A 21,355-nucleotide genomic window follows, 5' to 3' on the forward strand; every position below is an offset into this window, starting at 1 on the left:
GAGATTATTTGTACCTGATAGAGTGTGTTCTATGTTGACGTATCAAACAGTTCTAAAAGTACTTAGAAATTTGGCTACCAGTGAAGTAATAGATTTAAATATATCTCTATAAATGCCCTCTGATTCTTCCAAAATGCTTTTAACTTGCTTCTTAGTTATTCTCATATGGGCTCTTATATTTGCATATCCAAATTCTGTTTGTGAAAAATTCACATGTGAACATTTATATATCTGTACACTTACATAACACAGATACCTACTTATGTTGCTTGGGCAAACACTGGCAGGCAGAATGCCTTTATTTGTGAAGAATCTTCTTTAACATCTTTCTTGAGAGCGTTTAAGCTTTGTTCTTCTTTCAAATTGTATTGATGTCAGTTATGATTTGATGGCTTTTCTGTAATGTCCAGGAGAAGCAACGGCTGCTGTTCTTCTGGCTGCTTTCAGTTTAGTAAAAACACTGAAGCATTTTGTGATACTGAACCCTTCTCAAGCTGGTGACCATGGCTGCTATGTTTCTTTCCCGTTCTGATGTCTGTATGACTTCAGCTCTGTTGAGGGCAGAATATCCCTGATATTCTGACTGTTATTTTCCTCCATCTCTTTTGCCTCCTAGAATTTTGTGGCAAAATCACACAGTGATGCAAGCTGCCTTCGTTCCAGTGTTAACTACTTTTGCTGCTCTTTTTATGGGATAAAGTTATTTCTGTAAATAGATGCTGTGGCCACATTACTACTGTAACGTAATATAAATGTGGTAGATGGACTTCGAGTACTAATTCCTTAAAAATGTCTGTAAATCAGTGGTGGCCTGCAGTAGCTGGATGCTCCAAAGCTGGATTGTCTCTCTGTTAGGAGCTGCAACTTTAAATTACAGGCAGCTGAAATGTATGTTATTTTAATGCTGAATGAGAGAATGAACTTCTGGTCGTTGTGACAACAATGCTTCTTCATAGCAGCAGGAGAGGTGGTCTCCGTGGTTGGGAATGTGAAAGAAGCAGAGTAACAGTACATTCACTTGAATGTTTGAATATTTGAATCCTCAAAGCTTTTTTTCCCTTAAAAATCCAATAATATAGATGTAGTGTTTTCATAGTAGCAGCAACACATCGCGCTGATTTCTTTAATCATTTTTATTTGAAGAGTTTTGTGTTTTCCAATGGGGTAACCCAAAGGTGTGTGGTTGTCCCCTGACCCGAAAGTCGTTGCTGAAAATAGCTGTGTTGGATGCAGTTAGGTTACATCAGGCAAAGGGCTGTAATGGTCAAGTTTGGGAAAAACAAAACCAACCAACAAACAGCAAAACAAAACAAGAAGCACTTCAGAAATCCCTGTGCAGGGGACACGAAGCTGTGCTTTGCATTCCTAGCAGTGGGTGTCACTGCTGTCCATGGTGGGCTCGGGAAATGGATTCCCTGTGACAAAAACAGGATCTAAAGAAGTGCAGAATTTACCAGCAAGTTGCTCTAAAAAAGGAAAATCGGAGATTTAATTGCACAGGCTTTTAAAAAAAAACAAACCTAAAAATCATATGGCATTTGTTAGTGAAGAACAAATTGTTGTGTGATGCTGACTTTGTGTGTGGAGGTCAAATGACTGCCTTTTGTCTTGTATCAGCCTTCATAAAGAGCAGTTACACCAAGAGAAAAGATAGTGGAGGAGTTGATGAGTGTTTGGCTGACCTATTTTACAGTGTATTCCAGACATGAGAGTTGTCCCAGACATTCCTTTCCTGTCTATCTGATTTTTTTTCTGCTGCTTTAAAGATCTGAAGAATTAAAAAAAACCCAACAACCAACAAACAAAAAAAGCCCTCAAACCCACTGATTTTTGCAGCATGCTCAGATTCCTGTTTCTGTGCAGGTATCCTTTGTTTTCCACATTTCCAGTCATTTCCATTTTTCAGTAACCTGTACAACTTGTACAAACTCTATGGGCAGTCTGCATTAAACATGAATAGTGCAGTCTGGGTGTTGAGCAAAGCAACCTGCAGCTGCAACTTCTGCTGTGTGTTGGAAGGAGGGTTCGTTCTTGGTTGGCACATCTGAGAAACTTTTTGTGTTGGTATGGAGAAAAAAAGCGGTATGTTTCATCGTCGGGTGAAGATTTTGCACAAATGTTATCAAATATGCTTGAGCTGATTTGTTTTGAGGAGATCTCAGCTATTACTGCTTCAGAGTAAAAATGATGTTTCCTTTGCAATGAAATCACATCTGTTCTGAAATGACTTCTAAAAGTACCAAGTTGTCATACTACCAGCATGTGATGAAACGGAGTTTCAGATGATGAAATTGTTAGGAGAGAGCTGCATTTAAGACTTTGGTTTTGTATAATAAATTATTATCTGCCTGACCAAAAAAAAAAAAAAAAAAGTCAATTTACTGTCCTGATTTATCACAGAAAATGAAGTATCGAAGCTTAAAATAAATCATATATGTATGTAAAGAGCTGTCCATGATCTACAGAGTGGTGGACGTCATTTCCAGCCTTTATGTAAACTTCAAATAACCCATAGACTCCTCTATTTCCTGCTTTGCAAAAAGCTTTCTGGGGATCTCAGAGCGGGCAAGTTCTGTAGCCAGTGATTCAGAGAAGTGTAGGAATCAGGGCCTTGATCAGGTGTGCACTGAGGTTGGGGTAAGGCTCCTCCTGGCTTTGTAGAAGCTCTGTAGTAGAGGCCCGAGAGGTTTCACGGGCAGCCCTTTGTGAGTGCTTTAATTCAGGCATGTTTGCAGTCAGCCAATCCCCAGAGTCAGCATAAAGTCTTTCAACTGGTTTCAGTATCTTCAGCCATAACTTCTCCTGCAAGTAGTGGCTTGATGTTCCGGGGTGCAGTTTGCAAATGCTTTATTTTTTGTCATGGTGGTGATTAAGTCATTCCTGCATACCTCTTTGTTATATGATTTTACAGATTATCTTCAGACATTTATGCAGTGTGCTGAGCAGGCCAACTTACATTAACCTGTTAAGGCAATACTTGATGTTTCTGTAGTTAAGGAATTCAAACTGCCACCTGGTACTTCTTGCCTTAAAAATGTGTTCCCTTTTATATCTGCCAACCAGTACAAAATGCTGCTTATCTGACTGGGGAAAAAACAATCGTTTGTTTACTATTTCATGTAAAATAGAGAAATAAAAACAACTGTAGACTAATTTAACTCTTACATGCTGCGTGCATGTCTGTGACACTGTACAGATGCCAAATGTTAGGAGCAGTATTTACATAAATGCTGTGGAAAAAAACCTAATATTCCTTCTCCTCTAAAATTGCTTTTCCTAGGGAATACAGTTTCTGATAGAAAACGACCTCTTGCAGAACACTGCAGAAGACATTGCACAGTTCCTTTACAAAGGAGAAGGATTAAATAAAACGGTAATCGGCGATTACCTCGGTGAAAGGTAAATAATAATACTGAAACTTCATCTTGCTCACAAAGCACACGTAGCAATTGGAGGAGTTACCTGCCCCTTCAGAGGCTGCACAAAAAGCTTCTCCTCACGGATGCAGAAAAGCTACAGAGGGAAGTAATGCTAACCTATGAGATGTTGATTAGTTGTTGTTTTTAAATGGATCCATTGTTGAATAATATTTAATTCATTGTAACTTACCATTTTGAGAAAATATCCTTAAATTTGGCATTAAAGCAGAATTTAATACCATAAGCTTTTGGAATGGTGAACAGTTTTAGTAATTCCTGACACCGTCCCTAGACAAGGTGTGGCTTACAACTGATAATAATTGATAGGAAGAAAATTACGTACTAGAATGGATCATTCCTGGGACAGTAGTTGTAAGCAGGTTTTAGTGTCATCCCTGTACCGGCCTTCCTCTTAATAAGGAGGCATCTCTCAGAGCAGCTGCATCAGTTCTAGCACAATAAATGTGCAAAATGCAATAAAATGCAAATTGCTTCCATTGAGGTGCAGCCCAGGAATGGATTTTGGGAAAGGGAGCAGCAAGAGATAGAAGTAGCAGGTAGGTTGGAGTACGTGCCATCTGCGTGCTTGAACATGTGCTGGTTCTGATGCCAGTTAGGGAGGTTTAAAAGCTGACTCATTTAGGATCTGCTGCTGTAGTGATGTGTTCTGGCAGATCCCCTGTGAGACATCTGTAATCTCTTTACAGCATCAGCAGCTTAGTTTGTGCACTATTTCCTCCTGACAGCAACAAGCTTAATGAAAGTTTTCACTATTGTACATATATTTTTGAAAAGGTTTTCTGTGCAGTTTCTGGACCATGTGTGTAGACATTGAGCAATTTCAATATGAAAGCATTAGGGTGTTGAATATTTGGGTAGTATTGTGCAATTACTTGTATGTTAATATCTACTAAATTGTAACAAAGCTTGCATAAGACAATCTGTATGCATTTTTTTAGAGTTATGCACTACCTCCTGAAATACTTCCAGTATTCTGCTCCCAAGCCTGTGCTCCCAAGCAATCTGTGCTTGTGCAGGAGGATCTCACCAGTGCGACCAGTCCCACTGGCGTACTGCAGAATGCTCACGTTGCTGCTCGCATATCAAATTCAAAGATGTATTATTATTTCAGGATCATCTTCTGGATTTTTCATTATTTAAATATGAGAAATTGTAGTGATTTGTACTGAATAGCAAAAAAAAAATATTCTTTTTTAATGAATCTTTAAGTTGGTGCTAAAATTTGAGGAGAACTGTGAAAAGGATCTTTTTCTGTATTAGTTTGCAGAGTTGGAGCTGCACGAAAAGCTTCTCACATGACAAAGCATGACTCATCCAATGTACATTAGAACCAAAAAAAGCAAAAATTAGAGTATTTGTGCTGAATTACTGCAGCTTTGTGTACATGTAGGCAAGGTGCATCTTTGGCTTAAGATAACACAGCAGCCCTATTGAGTGCTCTGTGCAGTTGCACTTCATACGAATTCACTGCTCTGCAATGTAGCATGGAGCTCAACTGATAATACTGAATTTGATGAGAATTGCTTCTTTTTGCTTGATGGAGATGCTCTGTGGTTCTCTGAACAGTCTGGAAACATCTAAATAAATGGTTTGCTTTCAAGTGTTTGCTTGTGAGTTACAGATTAGCTACAAGCATTTAGTCAGTAACACAACAGATAATTCTTGGTGAATGCACACCTTTCTATTTTTGGGTGGAGGTTGATACGCAACATTCTGCCTTGATTATGTATTTAAAGCACACCCTGAGGATTACAAACCTTTCTGCTTCAGGCATATGAACGTAGTGGTGGTGTAGACTAAATTCTATCTGCATTCAAATCATTTTGTGTTTATCAGCCTTTAAAAATAACTTTTGCATTCAAATAACCTTGTATTAAAGCATAGTTGGGCTCATGCTTTGCATAATGATGTCAAGGATAGCTGAGAGCAAGCCAAGTCAAAAGCTTTTAGTAAGCTTCCACTGTAACAATTTTGGAGAATAGAATAAGAATTTGGTACATATTAAGTACTTCTTTGAAAAAGCTCTTCTTATAAGCAGTTGGAGTATGGCTTATTTGTTCTACTTTGTATGGCTAAAGAAATGAATCCTACCTTAACTGTTGTTTCAAGTGTTCATGACACAATTGCTGCAAAAGATTATTGTACTGAATAGATTTATCAAATATTTTCCCCTGTGAGGGTAGGTGCAAGAATAACAAATATGAAGCAAAGAAAGACAGGCCACTTTCAGGGCATTTGAAAAAGCAGTGATAAAACCTGTTCAGGTGTAGTGGCTCTTGATAGCTTAGCTTTTAAATGCTAGCAGAAATGGGCAAAACACAAGCAATTAAAATTGAATGTGATAACAATTCGTTTGGTTTGATCAGTATAATCTGTTTGTTTGCTTATTCTATAAGAAAAAGAGGTAACTAAGAAGGCTTTGAAGTTCAGCACTGTAATTGTTTATTTCCATTTTTCTCTTTCACAGAGATGAATTTAATATTAAAGTTCTTCAGGCTTTTGTTGAACTCCATGAGTTTGCTGATCTCAATCTTGTACAAGCCTTACGGTGAGTAAAGTCTTTCTGTTTTTCTTCCTGCATTCAATTGCACATTCATAGGAGTCACTGTGTTGTACTTGTCAGAAAGCTGATGTAACACAGCATGACTCTGTACCTCACTAGGCAGCTTAGCAGAGGCGGTTCTGTTTTAGCACCTCCAATTGTTTGTAGCTGTGCCTTTTTGGTGTGCCTGCCAAATGTGAACATTTGAAGACAGTTTTATATCTCAGCACAGAGATGGGTTGAAACAAAGCCCCAGCCAAACAGATCATTTTCTTTGCTGTCCCCTTCTTCATCCGTTTCTTCCACTTGTTCCTATGGGTGCAAGAGCACTGCAGGCCAGAATTACTGTTTATGTGCAGTTGCACAGAGGTAGACTTTGGTACAAGCAGTGTCTTCCTACTTTATTCATATTTACCTGTCATGTGAAGAAAAAAAAAAAGTGTAATATTTTTTTTTCCTTTGGTGTGTAAACTTGTTTTCTCTGAGATGGTAGCATGGAGTTACCTTGTGAAGCATGCAGTGTTGCTTATGGAAATCCACAATTAATCCAGGAAATTAAGGTGAAATACACTTCTGCCAGTCTCATTGCTTCAAGTGACTCCCCTGACAATAGATAAATAGAAATGTTCATGTGATCTTTGTTTCTGGTGCAGCACCTTGTGATGTGGAGTCAGAACAGCTTTGCTACGGTTGAGTGATGTGGTGATGTTAGCCTGAGCTGCCTGAGGCGTAAGCTAAGGCTCTGGCTGATGCAGATTTTCTGGAAGGCTTCATATCCCTATCTCTTTTACTCAGTTTAACTTTAGGCTCGATTTTATTCTACCTTAGCAGCTGCTACTATTAAATGTTTGTATTTTGGTAGCTTACAAAATTCGTGATCTGGGTTGGAACCTTGTACAAGGTGAGTAAAAGACAGTATAACCAAGTTAAGGATGGCCTGTGACTCTTTGATATGAAGTCCTAAAACGGAAACTTACGAGAACAGGAGCCAGTGGGTATTATATTGGCACCCACTGTACAGGGAATATGGAATTGTTTTTTGCATGGCAGAGCATGTAACTTTGCTGCTCTAGGTCCTGTTTTAGTTTAGATGATTGTTTTGCTAAAAAAGAAAAGAACAAGTGACTCAGTTAATTGGAACTTTTCAGTTTCACCATTTGCTGAAAGTGAATTTGTGAAGACTTCTGTCCTGTATGCATTCCAGTGTACCCATATATAGAAACAGTAAGCTAGGAAAGTAAAAATTCTACTTCAGTTCATGCTGATCTCCTGCATATGTTACAAAATTACTGAGATGATATTGTCAGTCTTTCTTAAGCTCTGGGTCTGATCTTTGTAGGGCAACTTACACTTGACAGGCAGCACTTCTCTCCATGCACTGGTGTTTCTCTTGTAGTTGTTTTCATTTTTTAATGTTTAATTAATTCATTTAAAGATAAGTGTTGCTGTACTCCTTCCCTCTCTCCCTGAGCAGAAATATTTTATCTCCTGTTTCTTTCTACATTGTAAGTAAAGTCTAGCTGAGTGCTTATTGCTCTTAGTAGACAGAAATCCCAGGGAGGATTGAACTGTTTTTTTTCCTCTGTAGTATTCTCATGGAAAAATGGGATGCATACAGAAAATTGTTTACTAGTCCTGAAAAAAGAGAGTCTCAGAATATGAACTGCCATATTACCTTGCCTGATAGCATGCAGTGTTGCTGGCTGAATTTCTGGGTTAGCCATCTGTGCATGTTGCTTTATGATAGCTCCTGACTTGTTTGTTGAGAAATGGAGACCGTATTTCTAGGACATTTTATATCCACATTGCTGGGTTTTGTTTCTGATTATTAGCAATAGATGCTTAATATGTAAATATTGGAATGAGCTTAACAATGATTCTTTTTTTCTGTAGGCAGTTTCTGTGGAGCTTCAGACTCCCAGGAGAGGCTCAGAAAATTGATCGTATGATGGAAGCTTTTGCTTCACGCTATTGCCTTTGTAACCCAGGAGTTTTTCAGTCTACAGGTTAGTTATAAATGATGTTAGAATGTTAATGTGCTTCTGTATCAGGTGCAAGGAAAGTTAGCAAGTGGCTAATTTGAAAGTTGAAAATAAAATAATACGTAGAATAATCATTTCCTGAGAACTGTGAAAATGCTGCTGTCTGATTTTATATTTCACATCTGGAAAGTACAAGCTGATGGTCAGTATTCATTTCCACTTACTAAACTCTGCCATTAATGTGTAAACCAATTTGAGCATAAGACACACTTTAGAAATGTCACCAGGCTGTTTTGGCTGTGTGTAGCTGAAATGCTGAATCACAGCCTGAACCAGTGATTGACATCTGGTGGAAGGCAGGGCCACCCAGGGGAGCTCAGGTACCTACAACATACCTGAGGGAGCAGAAGGGCTGGAGCCAGGATCCACCCCTTCCCAGGCCTCGTGTAAGGGTTAGCAGTGGAGATGAGGGTATCTTGCTGGAGATCCCTGCCTACCAGAAGCCTTCCAAAGGTAAGCAGTTTTTCTTCCTTTGTTTCTGTGTTCACAGCTGCTGCATTTGGGCTTGTTCTCATTTGCTGCTTCCTAAGATTGTGCCACTTTGCTATACTTTCCATCACATTGTAGTATTACAGCATTGCACTGGGTGTTTGAGAACTAGGATTCTAGTGTTAGATATCTCACTATCTCCCTACTGGGTCCAGGAGAATCTCATGAGGATCAGCAAAGCCAAGTGCAGCGTCTTACACCTGGGTTGTAGCCATCCCCATTATCAGTGCAAGCAGTGGGATGAAAGGATGAGCTCCTGAGGAAAAGGGCTTGTGAGTTCTGGGGGATGGTAAGCTGGGCATGAGCCAGCAAAGTGCCTTGCAGCCCAGAAAGCCAATCATATCCTGGGCTGCATCCAAAGAATCTTGGCCAGCAGGTCAGAGAAGGTGATCTGCTCTTCTGCTCTGCACTGGTGAGACTCCACCTGGAGTACTGTGTCCAGATCTGGAGTCTTCACTGCAGGAGAGACATGGGTCTATTGGAGCACATCCAGGGAGTGCCACAGAGATGTTCCAGGGGATGGAACACCTCCCTACAAGGACAGGCTGAGAGAGCTGGGGCTGTTCAGCACGCAGAAAAGAAGGCTCTGGGGAGATCTGAGAGTGGCCTTTCAGTATCTAAAGGGGAGCTGCGGGAAAGAAGGGGACAAACTCTTCAGCAGGGTCTGTTGTGACAGCATGAGGGAAAATGGTTTCAGACTGAAAGAGGGGAGATTTAGATTGTGTAGCTATATATTACATATAAAGTCACCAGCTTTTCCCTTAGGAGAACTGTATCTTTTCTTTATAGCAATCTGCTTATCAAAGACTTACCTCCGTTAGAAATGCAGCTCAGTTTTCTATTGAATTACATCCTTTAGAAGTACTTAGGCCATAAAAAGCCAACAGAGCTCTCCCATCCTGCACAGAATGGCATAGTGTCTTAGCACTGCTGGTCTGTTCAGTTATGTGTGTGTGGAGCTTCCTTCTGATCACCTGATTCGAGGGTAAGAAAGTAGGCAAGGAAAAGGTTAATGTGAAGAAGATCAGCAACAGCTACAGAGGGAAATCCTTACTGAAAACAAAATACAGAAGATGCAAACACGTCTTTTCTTAATGTAGCAGAGAGATTTCCATCCTCTGTTTTCTTATGTATGATCTTGTTCGAATTCTGGGAGAGCTTTCTACAGTCACAACCACATCAAGAGGCATGATAAGATCTCTTTTGTTATCCTTTGATATTGGCACCTTTGTATGCCAAGAAATTGAGTCAAATGTTATTTTCAGTTTTATTTACATGCAGTTTGAGTATTATTTTGAAGAGACTGTTCTTCCTCTGGGTGTCTGTGGTAAAACTTTGGAGGCACTTTGAATTGATGTCTGATGGACCAAGCCTGTACAGCATCTACTGTAGACATAGAAAAGTAACTCATTTTTCCAATCTGGTTTCAGATACGTGCTATGTGCTGTCGTTTGCAATCATCATGTTAAATACCAGCCTGCACAACCACAATGTCAGAGATAAGCCAACAGTAGAGAGGTTTATTTCTATGAACCGTGGAATTAATGAAGGTGGAGACCTTCCAGAAGAATTATTACGGGTAAGTGAAAATGGTGAAGGTAAGGGGCTGCTTTTTGTTTTTTAATAGGAAACTTAATACATATGCAACAGTTTTCAGACTGATTTCTCAAGGGAAGTAAAAAAAAAACCATTTTCTGCCATGCAGAACCATTTGAGAGACTGAAGGAACCATCCATTGATATCCATGGTCTCTTTCAGTTAGTTGTCTCTAATCTTGATCTTATGTTGAGAAGAGATTCCACTGGAAGTCCTCTGTATGTCTCTCAGTAGTATCCTTGTGACAGTGTTCTTATGGAATTGGCTTCTTATGGAAAGAATTCTATTTCTAGATAAGTCAGAGAAAGTAGGAAAAATAGTTAAATAATAATGAAAAAATGACTGTTTTGTTACTGCTTTTCTATTCTTCCCACGTGTGGTGTGGAGTTTCCTCCTCTCCCCTGAGCTAACAGTAAAGCTGTTTACTTCTCTAACACAATGTGATGATCTGAAGTATTTTCTAAAAACCCAGATTTGTTTGGCAACAGTTATGCTAAATTACGATTTGAGAAGCTGAAACTTCTGAAATACTGAGTTCTGAAATAAAAATGTGTTTGTTGGGAAGTACTTATAAAATCTAGAGAGAGAGTTTATAGAGAAAGTAATTTAAAAGCAAACTTAATCAGAGAAGTGAACAACAATTGGGAATGGATGGTCCAGAAATTTTTGGCAGTATTTCCTTTGCTTTTTGTACAAAGAAACTGAGAAGCAGTAGGACATTGTTGTACTTTCTGATGGACATTACTAACGAGGTCTTTTTCCTCTTTTTATTCTTCTAGAATTTATATGAAAGTATTAAGAATGAGCCATTTAAAATTCCAGAGGATGATGGAAATGATCTAACGCATACATTTTTTAATCCAGATAGAGAAGGTTGGCTGCTGAAATTAGGTTAGTTCTGAGAGCAGCCTGGCTGCTGTGTCTGTTCGTTGTTTGTGTGTCTGCTGCTTCTGTGTCCAGCTGCTTCCTTATCAATGTAATACGGTTCACGCTGCAATTTACATTTAAAAATGTGTAAGCCACAATAAGTAACTCCTTTACAACTGAAGGTTGTTACTCCTTATTTCACGTATACAAACCAGCAATCTTGTTTCAGACTTTGGAGTTTTGTTTCTGGTATCTGAGAACTGAAAACTCAGCAACAGAAAGGAAACTCGGTGTGGTGCCGTGATGGATAGATAACAGCCAAACCTCCGTGTAGTCACTGCACAGAACTCATGTGAAATTTCAGCTCAGTTTTCTGTGTGCAAAAACAGGATTTCTTGTCAAAGAGTTATTTTTGTGTGTCTTTATTTTTCCATATTATTTGTGAGTTTCTCTTGGTTTGGTTTTGGCTATGATTTTTTAATGAGTGGTTTAAATGTGCCTTCTTGTTTTCCTTATGGCCTATGACCTATCACCTTTCTGTTCTGTGACTGGCTGTCTCTGCTTATTCTGCATTAGGAGGTACGTATCTGATTGCTTTCCAGTGCCCTCTTGTTCAGTTGCTCATTCTTTTATTTTCTTCCTCCTCCCTCCTCTGTTTTTTTTTCTTTTGTTGTCGTTTTCTTTTAGTTTTCTTAGTTATTTTTTCTTAAATTTATTGTAGCATTTTGCTTTTTCACTCGGTGTCACTAACAGTATCATCAGAGGTATTCTGTCCACAAAGGCTGGCATGAGTGTCTAGCTCATGTGCAAGTGTCTTCTGCAAAAGAAGGTGTTTAAGCAGAAAGCAGAAAAATAGAGACGACTTTTTCTGCATTCACTGAAGAATGTAACTAGAAGAACAATTTTGACCAAGAGAAAAACATTTTGTACTCTTACAATGAAGATCCAGAGTGATTTTGTCACTTGTACATCTGTACATTAGAATTTTGGAAAAACCTGATTGCATTGGAACTTCACATACATCAGAGCTGCTCCTCTTCCTGCGTATTTTCTTTTGTAAACATCCTACTGAGCAACCAAATACATCTTAACATAGTGTGAAGTTTAGGGGGGCTGGAACCTTTGGTGATTTGCAGTCCCCTGGCACTGCACTGTGTTACGGCCTCAGTTAAACAAATGAATCCCATCAGCTTTACTTGTGCTCAGGGACTCTTCTCCTCTATAAGGCAGTAAAATTTGTCTTTTTCATTTGCTTTTTTTCCCGATGCAATAAATCTCTTTTCTACAAAGCCAGTAGTGACACACTGCATTGGGGCCAGTGTTAGGCCACTTGAACTTACTAAAGAAGAGGGCACTTCACGCTTGGAGAATGGTGACTGAAGTGTGAAGAGGGATCCACGCTTGGGGCGAGAGGTGGGCTGTGCACTGTGGTGAAAGTTGAGCAAGGGAGAGCTGTGGGCTCTCTCTGCTGGTGTTTGGAAACCAGCGGTTGTGCTACTGCTGGAAGTACACATGAGGAGCTATTTGTAAATTGTTCAGGTGCTCTGCAGTGTCTGGTTTTGACCTCTCCACTATAGAGAGACTCTTTGTCTAACTGCAAAAAAGAGCAGAGCTGATTCCTTGCTCATTTTGGCATGCAGTGGCTGAGCTGCTACAGTTTCAAAGATGACTTTGCAGGTTTTCTCCATGTTATAGTTTGAGGCAATAGCTATCTCAGCTAAAAAGCTTTTAAGACAAAGTAGAAAAAAATGCTTGTTCTGGAGGTTGGGAATAAACTGTCTGAATATAGTGAAAACTGCACATTTATATCTGTTCACTCGTAAGTTTATACACACACAGTATAAATAGGAGTGCTGTGTGTGTAGAGGAGTACCAGCCATACACCATGGAAGAAGTTGTCAACAGAACACATATGAGAGATCTACATAAATAAATAAGAAGGAACAAAGAAATGGAACAAAAAAGAGTGGCTGAGCGCTGCCAGGTGCTTCTGGAGAAGTGATCTCTGGCTCTGGCTTTGAGCGTGGTGTGATGAGAGGCAGCACATGGAAACCCAGCAGCAAACCTGTGGATGGGACTACAAGCTGCAGCCTGGCCTCGCAGCAGCAGGTTATCTGAATAGGGTGCACACAAATGCACTTTGCTGGGTTGTGTGCATTGACCAGAAATAAACAGTGCTTTTTTTCCTTCTTTCTTTGTTTTCCTCTCCCTTGAGTTTCCTGCTTGCTAGGAGGTTTAAACAGTGAGGGGATGCTGCCTTCATCCACACTGTCTGCATTGCTACAGACCATCTGCAGTCCTTTCTGTTGGGAAACATTCTGAAATTGATGGAGATTGTATTCCAGGCTATGAGTTTAAGTGCTCCACTGTATTAATATTTGCTGAAGAGTTTTTTTAATATATAAAACAATGAAGATGAGCCCTTAAATCCAGAGTCTCTCAAGTCCTTATTTTGTACTTCTTACAGCGTCTCTTCCCATTTGGCTCCTTGTGCCAGCTCACCATGTTGATTATTCTTTGGGCAGGAGATAGATGTTGTCAATCTTTGATACGTCATACAGTTTGCTTCTCCTAAAGACTTTCCTAGCTCTGGAGCCTGGCATTGTGCTTTAGAAAGCCACGTTTCAAAAATGATTGCTTTTGTGAAGCTTCCTGCTCTGAATTCAGTTCAGCTGTGGCTCAGTGCAAATTCAAGCACCAAACTGGGTGCTGGGCAGCACCTCTGGTTTTAGCTAGCTAGACTCAGCCAGTTGCTTTTCTGTCGGTGGTTTTAATAAGCCTATGTTGTGAACTACTGGAGAGAGTCCTGTGGAGGGCCACAAAGATGATGAGAGTCCTGGAGCATCTCTTTTAGGAGGAAAGGCTGAGACACCTGGGGCTGTTGAGCTTGGAGAAGACCAACAGGGGATCTTACCAACTAGAGGATGGGTGTCACATGGATGGGGACAGATTCTTTTTGGTACTGCCCAGCAACAGGGAGGGCATTTCTGTGTCTGAAATGGCTTCAGCTGGCAAGCAGCTTGGTGTGTGTGATTTCCTCTGGGGAAAGGAAAGCTGTGATGTTGCTCTTCTGAACAGGACAGGAAGTGACTCCAGCCTGACACGAGATGTGAACTTTGGCTGCCCATCAGGCAGCCACCAAGAGGTGGTTGCTCATCCAGGTGCCTCACTGCCTGCTGTGCCTGTGGTGTTTGTTGCAGTGCTTCTGTCCTTGGGAGGATGGCTCTGCTTTTCTCAAATCCGGCGGGGGAGCAGCAGTCAGGAAGCTGAGGGCCTTCCTGAGTGCGGGTTTTATTTCTGGTACCTTGCTGTGCTGTTCATGTCACCCAGAGCTGGAAAAAAATTATTCCTGTGTTGGGTTATGTAGGCAAAGAAGATCTGTATCCCTCTTTGTCTGCATTTGGCCTTGTTATGGCCTTTACCTGTAGTTCCCTTAGAATTCTGCCAACAAGATGATACACTGCTTTATTTTGTTATTTAAGATGTCTTTGCATTTTAATTTATCAACTGGATCTTTGAGAAGTACAACCTCTGCATCTGTCCATTTCTGTAAAGCTTTATGGATTCATATGCTGATTGCCTTGGTCCTCTTCTGATAAATGAGGCCTTCTTAGCTTTAATCTTTAAAAGGCTGGAATAAGGCAGGGAGCACAGCACTAAGCACTGTGATGTTGTTTTGTGAGCCTGCAGCAATCTTGGCCAAGAAAAATAACATTTTGTTATCAGTAGTTCCTACACATTAATCTTGTGCGCTGTGTTTGTGGTCAGTACAGCCTTATCAACCAGCTTCCTGCTTTTAGCCCACGGTTAAGGGCAGATTAAATGCACGCTGTACAGGGATGCCTGCAACCATGATGAGTGCAGATCAGATTGCCTTTCAAGTTTATTAAAGAGTTTCTGCTCTGCTGGACAGCTGCAGCTGAGTATTGGGATGGAGATACAGGCTTATATTTGAGAATGGTTGATCATTTTGGAAGAAAAAAGTCCTGCTTCGATGCCTTTTTTATGGAAGAGTAACACATTGCTTGGTGGAACAGGCACCTGTGCTCTTGTTATGGCACTCAGCTGAACCTGGCTGGCTGAGGGATGGGAGCAGCAGTTAACAGTGCAGTGACCCTTGGACTGCATGAAAAACGTGGTGGTAGAGTGAAAGGACGGACTGCCCTGGCAATCAGCTTGACTTGGCTGCTGCTTCTTCATTGATCCAGAAGTGAATCAGGGTGTGGTTTGTTGGCTTTCTGTTCCCAGACCGAATACCTGGTGCTACTTGAACCAGCTCTCAGTCCAGCAGTGGGAATTTCTGTAGTGACTTATGTGCCAGTTTGAATGTTTCTGCAGTGCCTTATTTAAGTGCCTGTCACAGTGGTTGTACTAAAATGCCACCAGTTCTTCCCTCACTGTCTCCAGTTCACTCAACCATCCATTCTGTCACAGCTTTTGCATCTTGCACTATTTTGCCTTCTCTTATTTCACCACACCTGCTTGCGGATTAATTTTTTCTTGAGATGTGTGTGTGTGTAGTGGAAGCATAAAATCTGAGTCCTCTGAATGCTGCAGTGTTTGCACTGCGTTATCCTGAGGTCATAAAACTGACTGAACGGAAGGTGGAGCATGCAACAGGACTTGGTCTGCACTGCAAATGCTTGTCTATGGATCTAAAACAAAACGAGATCCCCAGAACTGCTTTTTAACTTCAGTACAGAAATCCAGACTATCAACAAAATTCCCACTATCTGAAGAAGAGCAGTTGGCTAAAAAATTGTTTCTTAAATTTGTTTATGACTTTAAATAAATGGGGAACCTTGTGTGTATTCACAGAACTATTTTATGCAAGGGTGTTCAGTAGGAAAACCAATTATTTGGAGACAGCAGGAATAATGAGAGTGACTGATTGCTGAATGGATGATGCACAGGTGGAGCCACAATCCTGAAGTCGTTTAGCTATGGTGGAACTCGGCCTGTATGTTTGTCACATGGGAGTTCTTTATTTACTTCCTCTTCCCTGGAAATGATTCTTGAAAGTTTCACTTACGGGATAACGGAGTGGTTCTTAGGCAGCAAACTGCAGAACAGGGGATGAAAGGACTGACAGTAATGTGTGTTCCTGAAGGAGCCGATCCACGCAGCGGGACATCAGCAGGCGTGAGAGCGAGCAGTGCAGCAGCTGCTGCTGCTGTGGGGAAATGATGGCATTTCTGGAGCAGGAGCTGTGCCTTCTGTCAGATGTACTCAGGGGCACGTCTCCCATTAGAACAATAAATTATTGAAAGTGAGTACAAGCACTTCGGTGTAGGATTTCTGCATTTGCTCCTTGTTGTTGACTCATCAGATTTGTTCTGCTTGCAAGCAGCAGTGTTTATAAGCACTTAACACACTGGATGCTAAATGCAGAACTAGAGAGAGGTTCATAATCACGTGTGAAGTCACAAGTGGAAGGAAGGTGATAAAATGTCCTGAATTTTACTGAGGAGACCCCATCCTTGTGAAAAGACAGGCAGTGGGCAGGGCTGGCCCTGTGGTTGGAGCCCAGTTCCTGCTTTGCTGCTTTCCCATAGCAGCACTGGCATTTCTGAGGGCTGTACAGCAGTAGTATCAGGGCTCTGCTGAGCCCTTGGGTTTGGGTGAAACCTGAGAGAGTGTACAGACTCCTGCCATAATGCTTTTGTGCACCATAGTTAATGCTGACTCAGGAGTTGGAGCTTTGTACAGGTTACAGAAATGTTCCTAACCTCAGCTCATCTGTGCCTGATCCATCTGCAATTAAGCGATTAAAATATATATTGGAAAAACAAACAAAACTCAATTGCTTTCTTCTTATCCCTTGCTGAAGCCCTGACAGTGACGTGTTTAACTTATCAATGCCTTTTGGTTATAGGGGGAAGAGTAAAAACGTGGAAACGAAGGTGGTTCATTTTGACTGATAACTGCCTGTATTACTTTGAATACACCACTGTGAGTATATACTGCTGCGAGCTTCCTTTATTCTCTGGGTATGGCAAGGAAAAATCATGCAGTATTTTCCTTTTTTTTTTAGGACAAAGAACCTAGAGGGATTATTCCATTAGAAAATCTTAGCATAAGAGAAGTTGAAGACCCTAGAAAACCAGTAAGATACCCTCATTATCATTTTTTCAATGAATAAGTAAACCATTTGGAACTGAGATTGCAGTAAATGAATTTGTTTCTGGGTTGTTTGTTTTGCTTTGTTTTTAACATATTTTTCCATTCCTACCCTTCAGAACTGCTTTGAGCTCTATAATCCCAGTCATAAAGGCCAAGTGATTAAAGCCTGTAAAACTGAAGCTGATGGCAGAGTGGTGGAAGGCAACCACGTAGTGTACAGAATATCTGCTCCCACTCCAGAAGAAAAAGAAGAGTGGATTAAGTCCATCAAGTGAGTTCAGAGTTTTAAATATCTTTCAGAAATGAAGCGTAAGCTCCTTTTCTGAATAAGATATGAAGAGACCTTGCATTTTAACTTGTTTAAAGAGTTCTGATTCGGCAATATCCTCTGGGATTAAGGTCAGGATCTTTGGGGTGGATGAGTCGGGCTGTCTGGTCCTAAGTACCACAGCAGGTTCTAACTCAAATGAAGAAAATGTTTTTTTCTTTTTTTAAAAAAAAAATTGAATCTTTTCAGCAAATGTAAAGCCTTTTGAGAACCATCCTTAACCCTGATTTTATGCTGTTCTTCTTCTGTTTGGTGACAGCTATCTTGAGCTTGTTCGCAGTGCGGCTCAGAACTTTTATAATTTGAATTCAACTTGAGGTTTATGTAGCAGACCCAAACTTAAAGGAACAAGTTATGTTCAAGTTATGTTCAAGATGGAAGTATGAACTCTGTAACAAATTATAGCTAAACACCGTCTGTTTATAAACAAATACTTCTGATGGTCAGAGGAACTGCAGCTCCTCCCTGGGAGCGGAGGGCAGCGCTGAGCTCTGCTCCCTGGCACAGTGACAGGGCGCAGTGAATGGCACGGAGCTGTCGGGAGGGGTGGATGGGGGCAGGGAAGGTGCCCACCAGAAGGCGGTGGGCATGGACCAGGCCAACAAAGGTGGTGTTCACAGCCCCGTGTGCCAGAGCTCACAAAGTGTTTGGACATGGGGTTTGGATTTTGGATCGTCCTGGGTGGAGCTGAGAGTTGGACTCAGTGGTCCTTGTGGGTCCCTTCCAGCGTGAGCTGTGCTGTGATTGTAGGTCAGCAATCCGTTATCTTATTAGAAGTGGGGAGCCATCCAAAAGGAGGAGAGAACAAATTTCAGTTTCCAAAGCAGAGAACTGTTAACCAAACTGACAATTCGTGTTGTTTCTTCTAGAGCAAGTATCAGCAGGGACCCCTTTTACGACATGCTGGCGACAAGGAAACGAAGAATTGCAAACAAGAAATAGGACTTGATGGGTAGCATGGATACCTGCGTCCACTTCTACATGGGCTATAATGGAGTGTAATGTAAACCTTGGGCAAACGAAAGGAAGACAGTAACTGTACATTTATATATATATATATATATAAAAAAAATTATATATATATAATGTGTGTATGTATATATACATATATACACACACACTTTACTATGACATAAAATCTTGGCAAGACCTTTCAGAGTAGTTATTGGCATATAATTTGAAGTAAGCTTCAAATCCCAGAGGATAATTTTCTTGGAACTTAATTTAAGTGATGACGTGGAAGCTTTGTTTCCACTTGTGTTAGTTGTAACTACAGTTGGTGTGGACTGGGAGGGAAAGAATGGTAAAATATCCATTACCTGCTTCTTGAGCTCAGCGCCCATAAATGGGAAAAGCGTTTGAAGAACTTCTCTCTCAGTAAAATGCAACACTAAAAACTGGAGTAGAGGGCAGCCTGGCACTTTTCTGTAGGTAGGAAACCCACAATCTCAGTAAGTTTTCAAGTCTTATGTCTTGCAGTAAAGTCATTTAGAGCACATGATCCACCTTCTAGAAGTAGTTTTTCTTCTTTGGAAGTGCAGCTCAGTGTCAGACAGGCAGCTACATCATTAACCAGTTGTGCCAAAGGGACGGAGTGAATGCACTGAAACACAGGCAGGTCCCACCAGCAAAGGCCTGTCTGCAGCCACGACACTGCATAGATGTGGTTTGGTATTTGCGAGAAGGCAAAAACTCTTTCCAGTCTGCTCACACGATAAGCAGTGAGAGTTAATGACTGGTTTAATCTGCTTTTTCTGTAGTAATATCCTTCCTATGTTTTAGATATATTGTAGTTTAACTAACAGTATTAAAGGAATAAGGTGACAGAGCTTGCATGAGTTGCAAGGGTTCAGGCTTTGCATGTGAAAACAGCCTGAAATAATAATTTCACATGCACTTAATGTTTTTAAAGGGAGAAAAACCAGGCTAGCGTATTCTTCCTGTAAGATACAGCCCTAGTAGGTGAGCAAGCAGCACTGATTCATTCCTTTGCTTGATAACAAACTTTGAACATACAAAGAATTTAAATATTTTCATTACATTCTTAAAAGATATTTGTTTCAGACTTGTACTTCAGTGGCTGAAGTTGAAAACACGAGTAGATATCCCTCTTTTCACCTCAAGAACGCAACCTGACTGCAGTCGGCCCCTGCAGTTTCTTATAACTTATGGAAGCTGGTCAGGGTCTCGTGCTGAGGCGCGTTCTGTCACACTTCCTGGTGGCAGTGCACATAACATTCTTGAGGTGCAGCCCCTCATCGCACAGTGAAGGCAGGAAGTTTCTTTGGATCCTACTACTTCCAGCAGTACTTCTATTTTTCCTGTCTTGTCGACCCTGAGCCATGTCTGCTGTGCCAATGGTGAGCCAGTGTGATGCCAAAGCAGTTTTGCTTCTTGGATACACAACAGGGAATTCTGCCGACACTAAGAAGACACTAAGTTACCTTTTTCAAATCTCATTTTACCCTTAAAGTGCTGTTTGATTTGTGGTTGCTGTCTTACAGATTTGCATTGCTTTGCGCAGGGTTTCAGCCTGTGACTGTTTCGCTTTCTTGCACGCTTCAGAACAAGGCTGAAACAGACTGGGGTCACCCTTCCCCAGAGCGTGTGGAACTGCAGGCTGCTTGGATGAATGCTCAGATCTGAGTGAGAAGCAAAACTCAGCCAAAGGAGGTAGAATCCCAATACTTATTATTAGTAAGTATCACTGTGGGCTATCTTTGTTTAATGAAAGCCATTTGAACTCTATGGAAACAAATGAAGTTGTAGATGCTGTGTCTGCAAAGCAGCTGCTAGAAGATTTGAGTCTTCTGCTGCGCAACTTCGCCTTCTCCTTTGAAGCCATGCACTCCCCAGCTGCAGCTCTGGATGAGATTTGTCACAGGAGCCAGTGAGTGCAAAGGTAAAACACAGCAAAGTCTATGCCCGGAGAAATAGGAGATTACCAAAACACTTATAAGCCATGAAGCACTTTTTTAAAATTGATTCTTATCTTCTGAGATATCATCTGCAAGAAAGTGTATTTATTTAACCAGATGAGGAAGTCTGCTGATAAGCATGAAGGAAATGCCTTGAGAGTTCATTTGCTGTACTTAGCTGGAAGTTCTTATATCCTGCACAAGTAATTATTCACAGTAACAGCTATCTGAGGATATTATAGCAGGAAATATATTATTTTGTAGCATTAAAATGTGACATCTAAAACAGCTACTTGCGGTGCTCAATATAGCTATTTAATTTACCAAAGCTAATGGAATGTCTTTCTTGTTTGTAATGATATTTGAATTTAAATGGTGGTTGTTTTATTTGTAACAGTATTAACACGGAGTGAAACTGGCCCAGAATTTCCACTGGTCACGAGGCCAGTAAAACAAAGTGGCTTGTGAAAGTTCAGGCCAAGTTCAGGTACTATCCATGAGGGTAAAGAAAAATCTCTCAACCTTTCCCTTCCCGATTGGGCCTCAAGTCCAGGTGTAGCTAGCACAGCGAGCTGCTCTGTGGCCTAAAGCAATACCTGCTAGCGTTTGGCCGTGCTGAGGAAAAGTCCCCTGGGAATAACAGCCTTCTCCCTTCCTGTTGCACTGAAAGCTGTGTAATTGTTCAGCTCTTTGGTTTTACCATTGCCTTCTGAAACTGCAGGAGCCAGCAAGAGCCACTACTGCTTCTGCCACACGTATGGCTTCTCTGAATATCCAAACCTTGTGGCCATTAACTTCAGCCACGGTGCCAGTGCAGTCTGGGGAGAGAACTGTACATAATACTTAAGCTCAGCTGGACTGACTTAAATTTTACAATACTCTGACAAAGTAAGCTCTACACTGCTTAACATCTTGAACAGTTTTAAACCGGTACAAAACAACCTTTATAACCCAAGCAGCATTTATAATGCTTCATATATAAAAACAATACATATTTTTTAAAGTTTATT

The 21,355-nt window shown here is 40.9% G+C and overlaps 1 protein-coding gene and 1 long non-coding RNA gene across 2 annotated transcripts in view; one reads left to right on the forward strand and one right to left on the reverse strand.

Annotated features, from left to right (window-relative positions):
* The window catches only part of CYTH3 (cytohesin 3), a 46,876-nt gene extending 28,372 nt beyond the window's left edge, over positions 1–18,504 (forward strand). Inside the window, exons 5-13 of the mRNA XM_042864605.1 lie at positions 3,281–3,399; positions 5,908–5,988; positions 7,876–7,988; positions 9,944–10,092; positions 10,889–11,000; positions 16,852–16,928; positions 17,011–17,082; positions 17,216–17,370; positions 18,297–18,504. Of these exons, the coding sequence (XP_042720539.1) occupies positions 3,281–3,399; positions 5,908–5,988; positions 7,876–7,988; positions 9,944–10,092; positions 10,889–11,000; positions 16,852–16,928; positions 17,011–17,082; positions 17,216–17,370; positions 18,297–18,369 (951 nt within the window). The 3' untranslated portion in view covers positions 18,370–18,504. The remainder of the gene's footprint in view (positions 1–3,280; positions 3,400–5,907; positions 5,989–7,875; positions 7,989–9,943; positions 10,093–10,888; positions 11,001–16,851; positions 16,929–17,010; positions 17,083–17,215; positions 17,371–18,296) is intronic.
* Positions 5,874–13,020, reverse strand: LOC122176242. Its single transcript, XR_006177668.1, has 3 exons — positions 9,326–13,020; positions 6,487–6,585; positions 5,874–6,397 (listed from the first exon to the last, which is right to left on the reverse strand). It is a non-coding gene; the product is annotated as an uncharacterized LOC122176242 (long non-coding RNA).
* Positions 18,505–21,355: the final 2,851 nt, after the last annotated feature.

This window comes from Lagopus leucura, unplaced genomic scaffold, assembly GCF_019238085.1.
Source record: "Lagopus leucura isolate 7727_CA_CO unplaced genomic scaffold, USGS_WTPT01 Super-Scaffold_760, whole genome shotgun sequence".
NCBI lineage: Eukaryota > Metazoa > Chordata > Aves > Galliformes > Phasianidae > Lagopus > Lagopus leucura.